The sequence below is a fragment of the Euprymna scolopes genome, chromosome 16 (genome assembly GCF_053919585.1).
Source record: "Euprymna scolopes isolate OS-2025 chromosome 16, ASM5391958v1, whole genome shotgun sequence".
NCBI lineage: Eukaryota > Metazoa > Mollusca > Cephalopoda > Sepiida > Sepiolidae > Euprymna > Euprymna scolopes.
Window position 1 is genome coordinate 40,551,850 of NC_136497.1, and position 21,485 is coordinate 40,573,334.

A 21,485-nucleotide genomic window follows, 5' to 3' on the forward strand; every position below is an offset into this window, starting at 1 on the left:
AATGTTTATTACAAATTATCCTAATTGTACAAATTAGGAAAACTTGAATGTTTCAAAATGTATGTTCAAATTTGAGGCACGTCATTCCACTCTCCAGTGTGTTGCAATTCGTCATCTTATACACCTTCACATTCCCTTATTAAAATACTTTGTTCTTTTTCTTATAGCTATGGTTCAACTTTCATGTAAATCAAGGATATCTGATGGGCTTTCAATAAATATTAAATTTGGCAGGTTTTATTAATATATATATATATATATAGAGAGAGAGAGAGAGAGAGACCAGTGCTCTCCTCCCCAACATTGATGTTGAAAATTCAAGGGCAAATAAGGCCTTTAATTTCTGAGTCAAATGAAGTATCATGTGTGCTCCTGAACAAAAATCATTAATATTTTATGGCAATGCCACTAATTTAAAAAAGAACCCTTTCATTTCTGTCAGCCTCAAAAAAAGGGTTTCTAATGTTTACATCAGATTTTCTTTTTAAAAAATTATATTTCAGGAATAATTTTGGCTTGTTTTCTTTATTTCTGTTTTGGTTTAGTGTTTTGATTAGAATAGTTCAATTTACAAATATTCCTGTCACACATAAGCAAAATCGAAATCTCCCCAAATTAGGTAGGCATGTTATTTTTTATTTTTATTTTTTTTCTTAGGGTAAAATGTCCCACTAATGAAATCTTTAAAAAAAAATGGATTCATTAGTTTTAGAATTAATTTGATTCTTTTTCGAATAGAAAGGATTAAAATCATTGCTAGTAAGTTTTCTCTTATTAAATATTTTATATTTAATTTACTTGAGGGATAATTATGAATGATACAGATTTCTGATAAATACTCACATCAATGAATTTTTTCCAGAAATTCTATGATAAATTATATAAAATAATTTGTATATCTTTTTTTTTTCTTTTTCTTTTTTTTTTCTTTTTCTTTTTTTTTTCTTTTTCTTTTTTTTTTTTCTTAGATTCTAGAAAATGATATGTCCTGGAATGTTTCAAACTATTGTGTACCATTGTAAAAATTGAGGTGTTTACCCAGCATATCCCCCATTTACTTGTGAAAAATAAAAATTAAGAAAAAAAAAAATGTATAATGAGCACACAAAGAAAATAGTGCATGTCAAAAATCATGTAAATTGATCAAGTACTTTTATTTTTATAAAAAAAAATCATTAAGTAAATCAATTTGAATGCCCCATCCCTCCTAAAATCTGTTCTTTCAGATGGTTTTCAAGATGGGATCGCAAGATCTTGTCATTTCTTTTTGATTTTCTTATTTAAAAATAAAACTTCTTGATTAATTTACATGATTTTATGTGTAATATTTTCTTTCTGTCACTGGTACATGCATCATACAGATTTTACTTTACTTTGGGGGGGGGGGGTCTGAACAAGCACCAAAATTGAAAACATTTTGTGTATGTCCAATTTCTTTGCATTCTGATACAATACAGGCTGCAGAGTATCTGCAGCTAGCATTTCGAAATTCCCATGTCAAAATCGATTTAACCATTGATTAGAAATGGTTTGCAATCAGTTATGACATGTCTTGATTCAGTAGCAGATTCTTTTTTTCTCTCTTAGCATCTGTAAGTAAATATTGCATGAATGAATGCATTCAAACTGAAATACTCTCCAACACTAATGCAGATTATTGTCATGTTCATTAGATGACAAAAAGGGTTTTTTGATTGCTTGCAACTCAATGCTATCATCTTAATATTTCTACAGTTTTTAATTAATAGAAACCGGTTTTAATTATGTGAATTCAAGAGTTGGCCATTTAAAATTTTAACCTTATTCTTCATTCTCTGTAGCCATAATTATTCGGCTTAAAGATGGTATTTATTTTTGTTTTCATTTTTAGTAAAATTCAAAAAATTGAAGACCATAGAAAAATGTATTGCTAACATTGAATCTTTGTATTTTGATGACTGAAATTTGTCATGTATGTGATGTGATTGTGCGATGCTCATTCCAAAAGTTCGGCTTTTTTTTTTTTTACTCCAGAAGTTGAAGAGGTACAAAGCAAAGACAGGAGTGAAAACATTAAAACAACTGATCATTTATGCTCCAGAATTTATTTTTCTACATAGTCACCACCTTTGTCAATACACTTTTGCCAGGAACACATTTCTTTTCCTGATGCACGCTCGTGCTGGAGGTTGCTTTGTCAGATTCTTGCCTACAATATCTGCAACAGAAAGATGAAATTTTCAGGTCATAAATGTTTAAGTTCGATCATCATAATGATGCAATTTGCAATCTCCTCTAATCCATTCGGGCGGAATAGAAAATAGGAGTCATTAGTTTTGGAATACCCCGTGTGTGTGTGTGTGTGTGTGTGTGTGTGTGTGTGTGTGTGTGTGAAGCATTTAAGTAATATGAAGGTGGTAGTATTTCTGCTTGGGTCATAGTTTATATCTGCTATACCTAAGATTTGTGTATTGGAGAGTTGCAAAAAATTTGAAACAAAAATAACGTATGCTTTTTCAATGCATTTTATTTGAAAATATGATTGGAGTTTTCTGCATTGTGTGTGGAAAAAAAATCCCTCAAATGGCTTAGTTTTTGTCCACAAATACAGACTCTTTTCTCTATATTTTCTATGACCCTAGAAAACATTTCAAGTATTAATACATTGGATTTGGACTTAAATGCTTCACTTAAGTTTTTGAATTGCGTGAGATTTAGTTATATATATACTTTTTTTCTTTTTAAATATGATATACTTTTCCATTGATCACTAGCTTTAATTTCAAAAAACAATCATTAAATAATCGTTCTAAATTATTTAAAAGGAAAAAAAAAAAAAATGCTTATGTATATATTAATTTTAACCAATGTGTTGTTCAAAGTCTAATTATAACATCTTGTGAAGATGATACTTGTTCATGTTTATGATGCATTGTCATGTAGATGATGCAAAACAATGTCTACTAATGACACAAGACATTAATCTGTCTGTATTTGTCACTTTAACTTAGTATTTTTTTAGCCTTTATTCCTAGTTGATCTTAATTAGGTCTCGTAAATAAAGATAAAAATGACTGGAGATATACAGAAAGGTAGAACCTTTCAGTATATCTCCAGTCATTTTTATCTTGTCATTTTTTTTTTTTTTTTTTTTTTTTATATATATATATGTATATAATTGAAAGATTTCATGATTCTTTTTGTTTAAGAAAAAAATATAGTTGACTAAGCACATACAGAAATCGTTTTTTTTTTTGGGGGGGGGGGGTCTTCCATTTCAAGACATGGGAGTGATGTGTGTGAGGATGATGTAAAAATAATTTTATTATATTTTGGTAAGTATTTAGATTAAGTTCCGGTTGAGTCAACATTTCTTATCTCCGTTATTAATTGGTTTTAATAATTTTGTTATAAATCTAAGAAAAAGGCCCCCAATTTTTTTTTTTTTTTTTCATTTTAATTATCTTGAACCATTTTGCACGCTTATAATTTTAACTCGCAGAATCAATATTAAAATCTTATATAAAAAAAAATCAAGGCATTTAAGTTATAATGAAAATTTCCCTTCATTTTTTTTTTTTTTTTTTTTTTTTTTTTTGTCTGCTGTTTTGTATATGGCCAAATTGTTTTATTATTGACTAGCATGGTTACCCGGCATTGACCAGGGACATGGACAACAAAATAGAGGAGTTGAAAAGTGTATGTAACACCTTTCTTTTCAAATCTATCTCTGTCTCTATCTCTCTATCCAATTAAGGATTTCTCTTCCTCCAACTAAAGACAGAACAGATACAATATTTTGATCCTAACTTGAAGGCCAAGAAAGTGTATTTTAGCTTCACTCCAAAAGTCGATGGAAAAAAGTTGCCTTAAATGTTGACTCTTCCTCTCCCTTGGTACATTTTTTTTTTCTTTACCTCAAAAGAATGAATATTACAAAAAGGTGTTAGTATTCATATGTAATGGTGAAAAATAATATATCTGCTTTGTGGGTGTCTTATGTTTCTTATTTTTAGCTGAATTTGTGTACAACTGCCTTTTTATAAAATAGATGACTATTTTCAGACAATATTTAAGTTTAAATAGAGTATAATGGGTTACCAAACATAATTTATGATGCAAATCAAGTTTAAATCCAATCAGATTTGATATTCAATTAGGTAGCAATTCATTTTGAGGAAAGGTATTAACTCTCATTAGCAATCATTTTTTTTAATTACAGTCTGTCTTCAATGAATTGTTTGCAATAGCTTTAGTGCAATATAAAGCAGGTAACCCTGCCAAAAAAGCCAATACTTTCCACAAACTATTTTTTTTTTACTGAGATTGAATTGTTACATTGAGTAGAATTATTTTTATGGCATCAATATTTTAACATTTGATAACTAATATTTTTATATCAAGATCATAAACAGCACGATATTCAGTTAAGAGTTGACTCCATTTTTATCAGGAAGGATTGCAATCTTTATAGATGCTTATACATTGTTGTGTGCATATTATGTGTTTTCTTTCTAAACCAGAGTTTTTCTACGTCAAAATTTATGTAATCTATTTAAAATTAGTGAACTAGATTTTATTTCTGTAGAGTTATTTGTAAGCTACTATATTTATAAGCTACTGTACTTATTTTGACTAAAAACATTCTTTAATGAAATAGATAACTAGTTAAAAGTTGAATTTAAAGAAAAGAACTGTAAGTCCGAAACAAAATATAAAAAGCTGTCACAAATTATTTTTAAAATTTTTTTCATCCCAATTTGATCTTCAAATTAATCAACTACACTTCATTAATCACATTTAACTCTTTTTCTGAAAAAAAAAGCCCCCCCCCCCCCCCAACTGTATTTAATTATATTCTGATTTCCTTAATGGATTTTTAATTTTTCTTTTGTGTTTCAGCTGCGGTTCCAAACTGAAACCAAAAAACCTGTGCAGCATCATCCTCGAATTGTAAAACGGAATCGCCGCAAGAGCAAAACTGTTGCAAATGAAAGAATTACCAAAGAGGAGGAGGAGCCACCGCCACGGACCAATGGAGAATATGGTCTGCTTCATTCATTTGTTTTTTATCTTTCTTATAATATTGGATATCAAATTCACTTTGTATGTTTTTAGTATTTAGTCCATTTTTTTTCTTCTTGATTCTTCAATGGTAGCAGTTCTGTTTCCCTTTCAAGAAGTCCTCATATGGCTGTACAATTCAAATTCTTGTTATGTCTTGAATCAAAGGTGAATTCATATACAAAGTTAATTTAATGCTGCTAAAGATATGCATAACTTAGCATTTTTTTTTTTCATTGCAAAAGAACGAAATCCCGGAAAGAAGAGTAAATACAACCAGTGTTCTTTCATAGCTATGACTCTATAGTATGTCCCCATGAGAGTATTTTATGAAGAGGACTGTTCACCCTACAAGTGGGTTACTTTATACTTTCAAGTAATTTTATTCTGTGTAACTAGCCACAGTTTGTCAACCCTTGTGGTAGAACCTGCTTAGTAATTAATAAATATTCAGCAGGTAGTACTGGATTACTGTATGTGTAAGTAGGTTTTGCTTTAATTAAATCTGCTTTATTTGCCATCTGCAGTAGTCACTTCAATTCTATACAAATAAAGGACTGTTTCTACTAGGGTCCACCTCCATGTCACTATAAAGATTGTAGCGTAAATCAGTTGTTTTTTTTTTCCTTACTCTTCAAACATGGGTCATTTCAAGTTTATGAAATGTTCTCTTGATTTCACTTAATCATCCTACCTTTTGATAAGTAGTTTCAGTATCCACAAGCCTTTCTCACTATTCCAACTTAGGCCCCAAAAAAGCTCTGGTGTTCCGTCCCGTAAAGACCACATGCTCCATTGTCTAGAGTGTTTTAAGTCTTACGACGAAAAGTATAAACACTTCTCCAAAATCAAAACTCTGAAGACAGTTTGTCATTAAATCCACAGGTTTATTGAAAATGAAGAAGGTAAAAACTGAAAACAGAAAGAATAAAACAGAATTAGCGTGAAGCTTGGTATGGAAGGGGAAAGCAGTAAATGCTTAGAAATACATCGAAATTGAATAAGTCCAAAAATACTTTTTTTTTTTTTTTTTTTTTTTTACACAGTGATCACCACTTATAAAGGCCCGGAAGCAACTCAGGGATAAGGGTTATTGCAAGTACATTACCTTAGTGTGGAGATTTGATGAAGTGTTTACTTAAGGGGGCGGTTCATTAGGAATTTGTTAACGTTGGACTTGAAGACATCCAAGTTGTAGTCTGGTGGGAAGCAGGCAGACTGAACAGAGTTCCACAGGCGTGCAGTTCTAAGAAAGAAGCTTTGTTCATGGAATCCACGTTTTGATTTAGGCACAGATATAGTGGGGGAAATTTTTCACAGTGGATTCAGCTAGACGGGTGTTTTTCGTGAAAGATTGGCGAGGAGGGACCAGAGATTGGAGTTCAGACGAGCACCTGCCATGGAAATAACGATAAAACAAGGATAGGCTCGCAAAGTCTCTTCTGTGGGAGAGAGGTTGCAGGATAGAGAAAAGGGCATCCCCCACTAAGCCACGAAGTCTATTTTGTACTCTGTCAAGGCAGGATAGGCTGTTTTTAGCAGCTCCTGCCCAGATATGGCAACAGTATCCATCCTTGGATGTACTTGGCTTTTACATAGATAGAGAATTGCATCCATAGTGATATTTTCTGGAGCGGTAGAAGGATCCCACCATCTTTCCAGCGACCTTGGCAACAGACTTGATGTACGTGTTCCATTTCAGATCAGGAGTAAAGGTCAAACCCAGAAGCTTGTCAAAACACAGGGCCTCACCCAGACGAGAGCCATCCATCACAATTGATGCCAGATGGGGATCAGAGTGTTGGTGATGTAAGGATAGGAGTTTGGTTTTGGGTGCATTAAAGGTGACCAGCCACGTCTTCCCCCACTGAACCACGCGCTCGAGATCAGAGCAGAGAGAATCAGAAAGAACTTTGTCATTTACAGCCTTTGATGTGTTGCCGTAGATGTTTGTGTCATCAGCATAGATGTCAACGAATGATTTAAGTATGTGTTTAGGGAGATCATTGAGGTAGATCAGGAAGAGAGTTGGGCCCAGGATTGACCCCTGAGGGACTCCAGCATTTATATTGCAGGCCTCCGATTTTTGTCCATCTACCACTACTCTTATGAGCCTATCGGAGAGAAATGATTTAATGATTGAGAAAACATTTCCAGTTATACCGTAGCTGGAAATCTTGTGAAATAGACCCTTATGCCATACCTTGTCGAAGGCCTTTGATATGTCAAGAGCAATTGCCCTAGAAAGGAAGCCTTTGTCAAGAGATTCACTAATCCTGTGGGATATAACCATCAGCACGTCTGCGGTAGATCTTGCAGAGCGGAAACCATATTGTGTGTCACTAAGAAGGTTGTTCCTGCTGAGGTGGTTGACTATTTCTCTATTTAATATGGATTCCAGCAACTTACTCATGACACACAGGAGACTTATTGGTCTGTACTGAGAGGGAGATGACTTATCACCTGAATTCTTAAATACAGGGCAAACTGATGAGGTCTTCCAGGGAGTCGGAAAGCACTTCTCTTTAAGGCAGTGCTTAAATAGTTTCGTAAGTATGGGAGCAAGTTCTGGTTGAAGCTTTTTTAACACTATAATTGGGATGCCATCAGGACCAGTTGCTTTACTGGAATCTAGGTTCCTTATTAGCTTGGCGACCTCATGTACGGATATTTGTATGTTACCTAGCTTGTTCTGTGTTATAGGAGGAAATATGGGGAGTTGATAGCCTTCGTCGCATAGGGTAGAATTAGCTGCAAAGTTCTTGGCAAATAGTTTGGCCTTGTCTGACGCTGACAAGATGACCTCTGGTCCATTGATAATGGTTGGGATAGAACGCACACTTCTGTTCAGGATCCTATTTGTTATTTGCCAAAACTGGTGGGAACCAAGCCGCTGATCAGCTACCTTGGATTTAACAGACTGGGCATATAGCTCTCTAGCATTTTTTATTACTCTTTTACAGTGGTTGCTGGCAGTCCTGAAAGCAGCTTTAGTCTCGGTGCATCTATTACGTTGGTAGCTATGGAAAAAGTGATTTCTGTGTGCGATAGCAGCAGCACATTCAGGGGAGAACCATGGCTGGCTGTTAGGTTTTTGTTGGAATTTTTTAGATGGTATGAATTGGTCTATGCCTACAATTAACCATTCGGTCAGATCTGATACTATAGAGGACACTTCCTTTTTAAACATGGAGTGCAGAGGTAAATCAGATATGAATGTATGGAAGCTATCCCAGTCAGCCATAGAGTATCGGTATACAGTACGGTGGAGGGGTACGTCTGGGGGCTTCTTACATTTCGTTTTTATCTTAACTGATACGACAGAGTGGTCGGAGGACCCTAGAGGAGAATGAACGGAACATGAACATAGCTCAGGAGAAGTTGAGAGAAAAAGGTCTAGGAGGCTTGCATATTGACCGGGTGTATCGGGCACACGGGTGGGTTCGCGAACAATCTGAGTGAGGTCATAAGCAATGGCAAAATCATGACAAAACCTCCCCTCATCGTCTGTCTTGTTTGAATGGGTCAGCCATTCCACGTTATGGACGTTGAAGTCACCACAGATGTGGATGTTAGCCGTGGGTGTGCAGACAGTATGTGGTCTATTTTCTCAGATATGCTCTTAAAGATAGTAACTCCGCTGTTGTGGGGCCGATAGAGGGCAAATATAAATGCAGTGGTGTAAGCAAGTGCAACCCGGAAGCACATATAGGGTAAATTCAGATCTTCTCTAGCGATATCCCTGCCACACGGGAAGCCATCCTTAATGTAGGCACATATTCCATGCCCATGGTGATCTTGGGGGTCAGATTTAGCTGTTAAGTTAGAGTATCCGTTAATTATGAACTCATCTAGGGAAGTGGTCGGCCCTATTCCAGTTTCACTTAGAAATAATATGTTCGGTTTCGTCTAATGAAATAGAAAGTAAGAAATTAATCAAAGTCCCAATGTGGAAACGAAATAAAGGAAAAAAACTAACAGCGAAGGTCTGACGTTGAGAGAAAGGTGAAGGCGGTAGCGGCTAAACCCTTGTGGCGGTCACCCCATAGGAAGGGAAAAGAAAGCACCAGTGTTAGCGATGAAGGTTCACAAGTTGTCCCCTCCAAAAAAAGGGAAAATGAGGGGCAGTAAAAAGGACTGTGAGTCATGACGCTCCCTGCCTAACATCCAACATATCACTGAAGCTGTGATGAGGAAGACCCATAATGGTACGGGGTAGACTGTGATCAATGTTAGGGTATGAGAAGGACAATTTCTGTAATGGGTTTAAGTAGGTACATAGTGCCGTCTTTCCTTGACACCTTTACCTCCACCTTCTAGACGAGCCCGTCCGCACTAGGGAAAACACGTGTGACAAGCCCTAAGGGCCATGAACCTCTTTCTGTCTGATTGCCTTTCAACAGCACTACGTCCCCTTCCTTGAGATTACATTCCTTTGAAGTCCATTTTGCCCGTGTTTGGAGTGAAGCTATGTGGGGGGGAAAGGGGAGGGGTTGAACAACTAAGTGCAGCCTTGCGCTCCAAAAACATTTGGATGGTGTTAAACTCTAGGTTGGATTCGATACCTAGCTCCCTGTAGGCTCCTATGAAGTTGGTACCGCGATCAGAGCGTATGTTCTTAGCTGGTCCCCTGATAGAGAAAAAATGCCTGAGTGCATTTATCAAACTTGAGGTGTCTAATGATTCGATCACTTCAATGTGGACACCGCTGGACCCCATACATATGAATATCACTGCCCAATGTTTGCTGTTGGTAAAGCCACCCTTGTTTGGCATGCGGAAATGGTCCAGGGGCCAAAAATGTCTAGGCCGATGCTAGTAAAAGGTGGGTTGATCAGGAGGCGATCAGCAGGAAGGTCAGACATCTTCTGGGTTTGGCTAGTGCCCTGCAGTTTTCAGCATATAACGCAATGGTTGATGGATTTACTCGCGCACGTCTTGCCACTGACAATCCAAAATCCAGCTGCGCTGCCTCGGTAAAGAAGCGCTCTTGGTATTTAATCTGTGCATAGTAGTGTCGCACAAGCAGCAACCTTACATGGTGTTTCCCAGGAATGATGATAGGGTGCTTTTCATCTGAAGAGATTTCTGCTCTAGTTAAGCGTCCTCCAACTCGCAGAAGGCCACAGTCATCCCAAAAGGGGTTGAGGCTGTCCTTAGAAATTTCTCTCTTGTCTCTTATTCATGTTAGATCCTCTGTAAAAATGTCCTCCTGGATGACTTGGATTACCACGTTCTTTGCCTGCAGGAGCTCTTCAATGGTGTGTGCTCGTTGGCAATGGTGCCACTTGGTGCACCCATCTTCTGTCATGTATCACGATCGATGGAAGGTATGAACAATGTGGATGAGGTTTGCTATAGCTCTAGTTAGAGATAACCAGGTAGAGAACCTTTTAAAATGCGGGTTCCGAGTCACTTTTTTGTGGAGAAAGTCATAAGCGTGAACACCTGTGGCTGAATTTTGGTGTCTAAATCGGGTTCAACCAAGCTGTAGTCAGTCATTCCAGAGCAAGTTTCGTTTGCGGAAGAAAGAAATGTTGGGCTGTGTATCCAGCTACTCTTTTTGAGGTGTGAGGCAGGCACCGACCGCGTGCCAAGATCAGCAGGATTCTGGTCAGTAGATACATGTCTCCACTGTTTTGGATGGAAAATTTTGCGTATGCATAACACACGGTTACTTAAATATACATGGAATTATCTGGTCTCGTTATAAATGTATCCGAGGACTACCCTACTATTTGTGTAATAGACAGTAGAGTCAAACTGAAGGTCTATCTCGGAGAAAATCAGTTCACCTAGCTCAGCTGCTAAGATAGCCACACAAAGTTCCATTCTTGATATGGAGCATTCTGGACAAGGAGCAAGCTTCGCCTTTCCCATGATGAAGCCAGTTTGGGTGTTACCTTCAAAGTCAATGGTTTTAAGGTAAGCAACTGCTGCTATGGCTTTCGTGGACGCATCAGAAAAAATATGCAGCTCCCTACACGCTATTTTGGATAACGATGTTGCTGTGAGAATCTTAGGGATGAAGACATCATTTAGAGCTCTCAGGGAGTCTCTCCACAATGACCAGGGTTCGTACATTTCCTGAGGTAGAGGAAAGTTTCCATTCAGTTTTCCGGTCCGTCAACTCCCTTAGAATAAATTTACCTCGGATGATGACAGGGGAATCCCAGAGAGTCATATAAGGACGCCTCTGCAGGTGAAGGGTCTTTCCATCATAGGCACTTTGAATGCAAACGTATCCTTCTCGATGTCCCACTCAAGACTGAGACTGCGCTGTCTAGGTAGTTTGTTTCCACCCAAATCAAGATTCTGCAAGTCATTTGCGTGGTCCGTGAGTGGGAAGGCGGCCATGATATTTCTGCTGTTGGAGGCGATCTTGTGTAGCCTCAAGTTGGATTGTGCTAAGATGCCTCGTGTTTTTTTTATTAAGGAGATAGCTTCTTCTTCGGTAGAGAAGGATTTCAGGCAATCGTCAATGTAAAAGTTGCGGTTGATGAGCTGCTCCACCTCTGGGTCATAGTTAGGCTGGTTCTTCTTGACTGCTTGTCTAAGGCAGTAAATAGCTATGGCTGGGGATAGTCTGTTTCCAAAGACATGTATTCTCATCTGGTATTCCGTGATTTCCTTGTTGGGATCATTATCTTGGTACCAGAAAAATCTGAGGTAGTCCCTGTGCTCCGCTTTCACTAGAAAACAGTGGAACATCTGTTCAATATCTGCCATAATTGCGAATGGCTCCATTTGGAAATGGCTGAGAACTCCAATCAATATGTTGTTGAGATCGTGTCCGCTGATCAGAACGTCATTGAGGGATATTCTGTTTAGCACTAGAATCAAAGACCACTCTCATCTTTTTTTTTTTTTTTTTTTTTTTTTTTTTTCGGATGATAGATGCCAAAAATAGGCAGATACCAGCATTCTTCATCAGCCTTAAGCGGAGGAGCCTTCTCGGCGTGGTCATTCAAACAACTTCTCCATGAAGGATAAGAAGTGTCTCCTTGTATCAGGTTTCTTTCTGAGGTTGTAGATCAGCGTAGTAAGCCGTCTTTCAGCTAGTGTCCTGTTCTGTGAAAGGCAGCATCTTGGGGTCTTGAAAGGCAATGGAGCAATCCAATTGTGGCTGCTGTCCCGTTCAACTTGTTGCTCTATGATGTTGAGAAAGACAGTATCCTCGATGGAAGGGACTACCTTTTCGTCTTCCTTGGTCCGTTGGAAAACATTGTGACCCAAGTGTCTTTCTTTGTCGTGGAAAGACTTATAACTCCAATCTTTGTAGACTTCCTTAACTTGAAGTGTGTTTGGGTAGGGCTTGAAAAGTGTGGGTCGTCCTCCTTCGCTGATGGTGTGAAGGGTGCTTATTGTGGGAGGTTTGTGAGTCCTTCCTAAACAGACGGTACCCACTACGACCCAACCAAAGTCCAGTTTCTGTGCATAAGGTGCATCGTGGGGGGGGGGCGTTGATTTGCTTACGAACCTTGTGGACCCTTATGATGTTGCGTCTTAATAGAAGCATTATTGGAGTCTCTGGTTCCAAGGAAGGGATGAGATGGGCTATTCTTCTTAGGTGTAGGTGATGAAGGGCTGTCTCAGGGGTAGGAAAGTTAACCCTGTCATCTGGTATTTCATCACATTCGATGAGGTTAGGGAGTGGAAGGCTTACTTCTCAGTCGACAGATCTCACTTGGAACCCACTTACTCTCCTTCCGGTAGTTTGCACTACTCCAGCACGTTTTCAAGGAATACGGAAGGTTAAAGTCTGAACGTACCAGGGACCTGTTGCTCTGTTCGTCTAGGATGGTGTAGATCTTTTTTGCCTTGTCTGGCCTTCCTGTTGGATGAACATAGACAAGGCTGATTTTAGAGCATGATCTTCCTGAAAGATCACCACCACAAATCCGAGTGCACTGATAGCACCCCGGTATGCGGCTGGGGGTTCTTCTCCCCGCCATGCTTCTTATCAGACTCTTGTATTGTGGTCCAAGGTGCTGGCCCTGGGTGAAGGGCAGTGTTATGCTCTTGGCTGTTGCACACATCACATGTCATGTCTGTCTTGCCTTGTGTCTTGTGGACAGACAGCATTTGAAACAGATTTCTGTCCTGGACGAAAGCTTCTTGCTCCTTCAAAGGCTTCTCCCGAAAGGCATGACATTCCAATAGCGTGGGGAGATCTGTGTAGAGGGCAGAGGCAAGCCAAGTCCTTTTGGTCATTTTGACGTTTGTAGTCAGATGATGTTGGTGACCTCGGTCCTATTTATGGATACTGCTCTCATCCTGTTTACATTTAAAAGGAGTTGGCCTGCTACTGAGTCGATCTTGAAACTTGGGTCATTTCTGATTCTAGCCTGTTGCTTGACGAACCCCAAAAAGACTTGAAAGGGAGGGAAAGAAACCTGGTATTGGTCTTTATATTTGGATCCAACAGACAGCCATTTTTCCTGTAGTGAGGAAGGTAGCTTGGCTACCAAGGGTTGGAGTCCTCGGGCAGTGTCCAGGACAGTTAGGCCGCAAAGGTTCATATCTTCTCTTGCTGACTGGAGCTCCTCTAGCAAATCTCCATATTCTCTTAATTTCAAGAGGTCTCAGTTTGTCAGCCTAGGAAAGTCTTCCACGCGTTCGAGAAGTGCCTCCTCAATGACTTTAGGAGCACCATAACACTCCTCGAGTCATTCCCATATTTTTGACAAGTCTTTTGCCGGGTTGTTTATATGCACCACCCTTATTCTCTTAGCGTAGCTGCTGGATTCCTTGCCCAGCCACTTTATCAGAAGGTCCATCTCTTCGTTAGGAGTGAGACCAAGTTCCTTTATAATGTGCCGGAATGACTGTCTCCATACTCGGTAGTCTCCTGGTTTATCACTATACTGAATTAACCCAGTAGTGAGGAGCTTGCGTCGAGTGAAAAGCTTCACTAGGTCAGAGGAGTGCTGGCAAATGTCCCTTGTTCCATCGATTAAACCGTAGTTGACTTCAGGATGTGAAGTGGGTGAGTGATAACTTATAAGGGAGGGGGGAGGGGGCTGTTTGCATAGGTCCGTCTGAACTCTCTGGCCTATGAGGGGGAAGTTGGTTTCCACGTTCGAGCCAACCATAGCAGTGTCCTTGACCGATTTCTTCATTAAGAGGTGAGTGGGATTCAGTCATGTTTCGGTTGATTTGCCTGGTCGGCTAGGTATTCTCTAACCTGTATGTTAGGGTCAGCAGGAATACAGTCTAGTTTTGAGCTGGACCGTTCATTTAGCTTGTCGGCAGCTTCCTTCAGATCTTCTGCTTCAGCTACAGTAGCAGCTGTCTCCTTTTCTCCAATTCCATTTTTATTTTTAACTCTCTTTCTGCAAAGAGGAGTCGTGTTTTGGCTGTCTTAGCTTTAGCCGTGAGAAACTATTCCATGTTGTCGAAGAGGCCACTATTCCTTGTAGCGTTGACGGAGTAAGAAGTTCTGAAACTTGCTTCAATCCTAGTCGTTCGACTTCACTTTTTTACTGTTCTGTCCCGTAAAGACCATGTGCTCCATTGTCTAGAGTGTTTTAAGTCTTACGACGGAAAGTATAAACACTTCTCCAAAATCAAAACTCTGATGACAGTTTGTCGTTAAATCAACAGGTTTATTGAAAATGAAGAAGGTAAAAACTGAAAACAGAAAGAATAAAACAGAATTAGTGTGAAGCTTGGTATGGAAGGGGAAAGCAGTAAATGCTTAGAAATACATCGAAATTGAATAAGTCCAAAAATACTAATGAAATAGAAAGTAAGAAATTAATCAAAGTCCCAATGTGGAAATGAAATAAAGGAAAAACTTACAGCGAAGGTCTGTCGTTGAGGAGAGAAAGGTGAAGGCGATAGCAGTTAAACCTTTGTGGCGGTCACCCCATAAGGAAAAAGAAAGCGGTGTTAGCGGTGAACGGTCACAAGTTGTCCCCTCCAAAGAAAGGGAAAATGAGGGGCAGTAAAAAGGACTGCGAGTCACGACATTTGGTGATCCTTAATGTTGCATCTAGATCTGTTTATTCCTTGTTCCACTGCACACTACACAAAGTAGTTGAAAGGTTTGCAGCCGGATAAGTTAAGAAGCCAGATATCTGGTGTTAAATAAAATTCTCTGGTCTTCCGGCTAGTATGGTAGGGCATTGTGCTTTGCAACTGTATATATAACCCACTTGCAGTGACCCGTTTGATCTAGTTTCACTACCTCGGAATGTGGATATCTCTATCAGTGCTCAGCTTGTAGCTCTCAGGGGAAGAAGTAGTGTGACATAAAATCTGCTTCACTGCTCATGGTACCAAACGCCATGGTTGTCGCGGGAAAATTTGTCGGTGTGACTCTTGGTACATTTTTGGATGAGGCAGCCAACCAATCATTATTCTGGAAGTTGATCTCCTGGTCTTTGTGTGCTTTAATCACTTTTTTTTTTTTTAACATAGTTATCACCATTTGAATGAGCTTTTCATATACACTTTCTTATAATGGCACATAGTGACTTCCGTGATTGTGAACAAACTCCTGAGCTTCAATAATGAATTTTAATGCTTTGATATTATCAGGTTGTTAATCATGTTTTTCTTTGTCACCTCATAGTTAAATCCTGAATCTTTCAGTTCTGTTCTGACTTTTTTATCATCCTCCTACAGAAACTAAAGAAATCTAAAATATCTGTTTGTCCTTCTGGCATTGATTCCAAGGTAAATTCAATGTCTCTTTTACAAATATAGAATTTTAGAATTGGCTATAATGTATTATTCTGCAGAATAAGAATGTAATATGGTCACTGTTTTCATGAAGGCAAAATTGAGAAGTGTGTGCGCTTAAAACTACTAGTTGAAAAAAAATGTTAGCGATAGAAAGATCAATATACTAGATAGAGCCATAAAAAAATTGATGAAAATAAAAAGTGAATAAATTGCAATATTTATTAATCCATCAAAAATTCAAACAAAGAAATATAAAGAAAAATTTGTAACCTATTTTTTTTTTTTTTTTTTTTTTTTTTTTTTACACAGTGATCACCACTTATCAAGGCCCGGAAGCCACTCAGGGATAAGGGTTATTGCAAGTACATTACGTTAGTGAGGAGATTTGCTGAAATGTTTACTTAAGGGGGCGGTTCATTAGGAATTTGTTAACGTTGGACTTGAAGACATCCAAGTTGTAGTCCGGAGGGAAGCAGGCAGACGGAACAGAGTTCCACAGGCGTGCAGTTCTAAGAAAGAAGCTTTGTTCATGGAATCTGCGTTTTGATTTAGGCACAGATATAGAGTGGGGGAAATTTTTCACAGTGGATTCAGCTAGACGGGTGTTTTTCGTGAAAGATTGGCGAGGGGGGACCAGAGATTGGAGTTCAGACGAGCATCTGCCATGGAAATAACGATAAAACAAGGACAGGCTCGCAACATCTCTTCTGTGGGAGAGAGGTTGCAGGGTAGAGAAAAGGGCATCCCCCACTAAGCCACGAAGTCTATTTTGTACTCTGTCAAGGCAGGATAGGCTGTTTTTAGCAGCTCCTGCCCAGATATGGCAACAGTATTCCATCCTTGGACGTACTTGGCTTTTATATAGATAGAGAATTGCATCCATAGTGAGATATCTTCTGGAGCGGTAGAAGGACCCCACCATCTTTCCAGCGACCATGGCAACAGACTTGATGTACGTGTTCCATTTCAGATCAGGAGTAAAGGTCAAACCCAGAAGCTTGTCAAAACACAGGGCCTCACCCAGACGAGTGCCATCCATCACAATTGATGCCAGATGGGGATCAGAGCGTTGATGATGTAAGGATAGCAGTTTGGTCTTGGATGCATTAAAGGTAACCAGCCACCTCTTCCCCCACTGAACCACGCGCTCGAGATCAGAGGAGAGAGAATCAGAGAGAACTTTGTCATTTACAGCCTTTGATGTGTTGCCGTAGATGTTCGTGTCATCAGCATAGATGTCAACGAATGATTTAAGTATGTGTTTAGGGAGGTCATTGATGTAGATCAGGAAGAGAGTTGGGCCCAGGATTGACCCCTGAGGGACTCCAGCATTTATATTGCAGGCCTCCGATTTTTGTCCATCTACCACTACTCTTATGAGCCTATCGGAGAGAAATGATTTAATGATTGAGAAAACATTTCCAGTTATACCGTAGCTGGAAATCTTGTGAAGTAGACCTTTATGCCATACCTTGTCGAAGGCCTTTGATATGTTGAGAGCAATTGCCCTAGAAAGGAAGCCTTTGTCAAGAGATTCACTAATCCTGTGGGATATAACCGTCAGCACATCTGCGGTAGATCTTGCAGAGCGGAAACCATATTGTGTGTCACTAAGAAGGTTATTCCTGCTGAGGTGGTTGACTATTTCTTTATTTAATATGGATTCCAGCAACTTACTCATAACACACAGGAGACTTATTGGTCTGTACTGAGAGGGAGATGACTTATCACCTGAATTCTTAAATACAGGGCAAACTAATGAGGTCTTCCAGGGAATCGGAAAGCACTTCTCCTTAAGGCAGCGCTTAAATAGTTTCGTAAGTATGGGAGCAAGTTCTGGTTGAAGCTTTTTTAACACTGTAATTGGGATGCCATCAGGGCCAGTTGCTTTACTACTACCTATAAATTTATGAAGATACTGTTTTGTTTCAAACTAACAGTTGAAAATATTGTAAACAAATATCTGCTCTCTCTACACACACACACACATATATATATATATAATTTTAATATGTAAACCGCAATGTAAATGTAGATGACATTTTTATAAATTTATTAAAGACAGTTCTTATTTACATGCAATTGTTTAAGCCTATTTCAATAACATGATGTACAGAATATTCAAAATCTAGAAAAGATCAATTTTTTTTAAGGAATCCTTCATTAGTGACCATAAAGTTGACTTTTTAGGTTGAAAAAAAAACATTCATTTAGTATTCATTTGTTTATTTTTTTGTATTTTATTTTTCATATATTTTCAATTCAATGAGTCTGTTAAGTCTGTTAATGCCCAGTTTACATCTGAATGTTTTAATTGGGTTGTATTTTTGCTTTGTGCAGTACTCTTCCATCCAGTGTAATTATACTGAACCACAGATAAAAGCATAGATTTGAAGTCCACATAAATAAGTAATTATAAAAACATATTGAGGTTGTTAAAGATGAACTTAATAATTTTAATATTTTTTTCATTTAAAAACGCATTTGAAGTAACTCTTAAATGCCAATTTAAAACAAAAAAATATCATCGATCAGGTTTTTAAAATTGAAACCAAAACGAAATTCTCAATGAAAAAGAAAAAAGAACAACCTCCACATGTGTGTGTGTGTGTGTGTGTGTGTGTGTGTGTGTGTGTGTGTGTGTGTGTGTCTTTAACAGAAGAGTGTTGAAGAGTAATGAATGCAGCATAGCTTTAATTGAACCTAAGCTGATGGATCTTTTCTTTTTATTTACTGATTTCATGGAAGTAAGTGATGGAGGGTGAGCAGGTGATAAAGTGAAGTAAGAAAAACAAAGAAGAAAAAAAATTTAGCAGCTACCTTTTTTTTTACTCTGGGATGATCCGTTTTTTTTATTTACAGACAGTGAGGTGTTTGAATCTCGAGGAATCAGGTTAAGATGTTGAATTTAGAAATTGAGGAACAACGAAAAAATCAGTCAACAAGTTAAACTGTAAAGACTAATTCTATCTTATTTTTCTGTTTGCTTACTGTTTTATATTTACATTGTTGGAAAAAGGATTGAGACAAGCAAAGTTATTAAATATTCTTATATTAAATTTCAAGTTCAAATATTGTTTAATTCTTTTGTCCATTCTTATAATACTAATTTTCACTTTAAAAATATTTTTTCACAAGAAGCATTCTGGATCGTATGAATCTTTAACCTATGTTGCTTTCTAGAAAAAAGTTGCATGTTTTTTTTATCTGCAATTAAATGATTTCTGATCAGTTTAGTATAGTTATATAAAAAATGTAAGGTATATTTATAATTAGAGATTTTATTTATTTCTATATAACTTTTATAATACTTGAGAAATAAATATTTTATTAAAAACTTGATTTATTTCATGTTGTTAATCAAATAAATTTTTAAAAAAATTCTTTAGATGATATTCTTTTTAAAACAATATCATTTTGCTTTTTAGGCCGGCGTCGCGGTCCTGCTTGTAAGGCCAGGGGACCAAAAGCCAGAAATAAAAATAAAGCTCTTGCCATTGATGGACTCAACCTGTTACATAAACAGACAGTTTTATCAACATCGTCAACTGGTAAGCTCATTTCAAAACTTATTTTCCTCTCAACCCCTTCCTCATCCAATACAAAGCAACAAAAGATACCTCTCTAAGTTTATTGTATTTCTATGTAAAATCCATAATACGTTTCGATGGTGAATTCTACGTAATCATTTCTTCATTATGCATAACTGATATATTTTTCTATTCCTGATGACAAGAGAAGTTTAATGTTGCAAGCTGAATATTAACTGTAAATAATAGATTTTACTTTACAAAAAAAAAAGATTTTCTGTTGGCGATTTTAGTTTCAGAAAAAATTAGTTTTTTTTTAAATTTATTTAAGGATTTATCTTTCACCAATCAACTAATCAAAAAATGAATATATTTAAAAAATTAAAAATTACATTTTTTGGTATTTCTAATTCAACTTTCGTTTTTATTTTTTTTTGTTTTTTATAATTAAAATTTCTGGATGTATGAAAATGGAAAGACTTATTTTTATCATTGTTTTGTAACATCATTTATTCAAGAATTAACATGTGAATATTGTTTCTCTGTTCAATTAAATTAGAAAAAATTGGCTGCTTCTAATGTAGTATCCCACTGATTTTCACTCGGAGATAAATGCACAAGTTTTATACAACAGAATATAAGCAAAGAAATGAGGAGAAATTACAGGCCAAAATCTTTTCTGCAATTAATCTGTTTCTCAGACTGATTTGAGAATGGCAGACTATAATAAACCAACAAGTGAATAAAGGAAATGCAAAGTAACACAAGTTTGGATAAGGTCAACATCTATTTAATTTTAAATTATCTGTAAAAGTGTAGCTGAAAGTAGGACAAAAGCTTTGGTCGTTTGTGATGCTAATATTTAAACGCTTTTGGAAATTCACCAAAATTTGGTATATTTTCGGAAGAATTCAGAATATTGGCTTGATTTCCTTCAATAAGAACTTTCTCTGAATTTGATAACATTGTTTAAACTTGGAGATTATTACGAACTTTCATTCACATCTTTTGTTTAGATTGATTCAAATGAAACTAGTGTTGATTAATTGATACAAAAGGTGCATTGTTAATCTGTATCTGTTTCATTGGTTCACAAGGTACATGTATTTTCATAATACATCTTGAACAAACTAACGCTCAACCTCTTAGCATTACAAAGGACATGAAGTCTTAATTTAACATTTCTGATGTGTTCTTGAAATTGAAATGGCATTCTGCGCATGGGCAGTTTTAAGGAAAGGAATCGATTTTATGCTGCCACCAATTTTGCAAGGAAACTAAACCGATCTGAATTTAGCCAGCATGCATCCTACGAAAAACAAAACTTTATTACGGAAATCACGGTTCTCATAGGAATACTTACCAATCTTCATATTTTTGATATTGTAATTAGCCATTCCAGAAAGATTTATGCACAGAAATTTACTACATTGAGAACAATGAAATGAGCATGGATATTTTGTGAAGTAGAACTTGTAAGAGATTGTTAGTTAGGTGACAAACCTCTATTGTTCAACATGAAAGATGATGAATCTACCAAAAATTGAGTCGCCAAAAAAGTGTTGGCATTTTGAAGTCTGGTAGTTTGAAAAATGTCATTCAGAAGATGATTTTGTTTGAGCAAATAAATGTTAATCAGTTTCTGCATTCAAGGATAATAAATAGTAAATATGTAATGTGGCGTAGCTGTTACTTTTTAACTGTCACTACAGTTCAAGCCTCTCTCTGATCTCCACGCCATCTGGTACCATTGCAAAGGAAGAAGCAAGCAAAAATAAATAAATCTGATTCAGCATTTTCTTTTTTTTAAGTACAAATGAAATGCATTTATTTATAGTTCTTCCAAAAAACTGCATTTCATTTTTCCAAAGTCTCTTCACACATGCATGTGCTTTTCTTAAGTGCCTATCGCTAGCACTTTATCGCCCTCGACTTTCACATGTCCATCTTGCCCAGCGTGCACTTCTGTTTCTTTCCTTGACCATGTGCTGTCCTTTTTTCTTTTTCTTGTGACAAAAGCTCACATATACTTGCCAATTTTCATACATGCTTTAACGGCTGCTGGTGCTAATATTTTCACTAGCCATCTATCCTTCGGCTGCTGGTGTTAGTTTCATGTGCACTCATGTGCTCTGTAATAAATATAAAGCATTTTTCATGGTTACTTTTTTTTTTGTTTCTATTTTAGAATACTTTTGATGCTTGAAAAATAAGGTATTC

General features: G+C 37.2%; 1 protein-coding gene across 4 annotated transcripts in view; it reads left to right on the forward strand.

Moving 5' to 3' along the window:
- Positions 1–21,485, forward strand: part of LOC145295921 (uncharacterized) — a 299,082-nt gene that overhangs the window by 218,450 nt on the left and 59,147 nt on the right. For 2 of the 4 annotated variants that reach the window (XM_080141733.1, XM_080141735.1), the window contains 3 exons: positions 3,622–3,678; positions 4,882–5,026; positions 19,164–19,286. In XM_080141733.1, the coding sequence (XP_079997859.1) occupies positions 3,622–3,678; positions 4,882–5,026; positions 19,164–19,286 (325 nt within the window). The remainder of the gene's footprint in view (positions 1–3,621; positions 3,679–4,881; positions 5,027–19,163; positions 19,287–21,485) is intronic. The other 2 variants (XM_080141734.1, XM_080141736.1) reach the window with 1 other exon arrangement.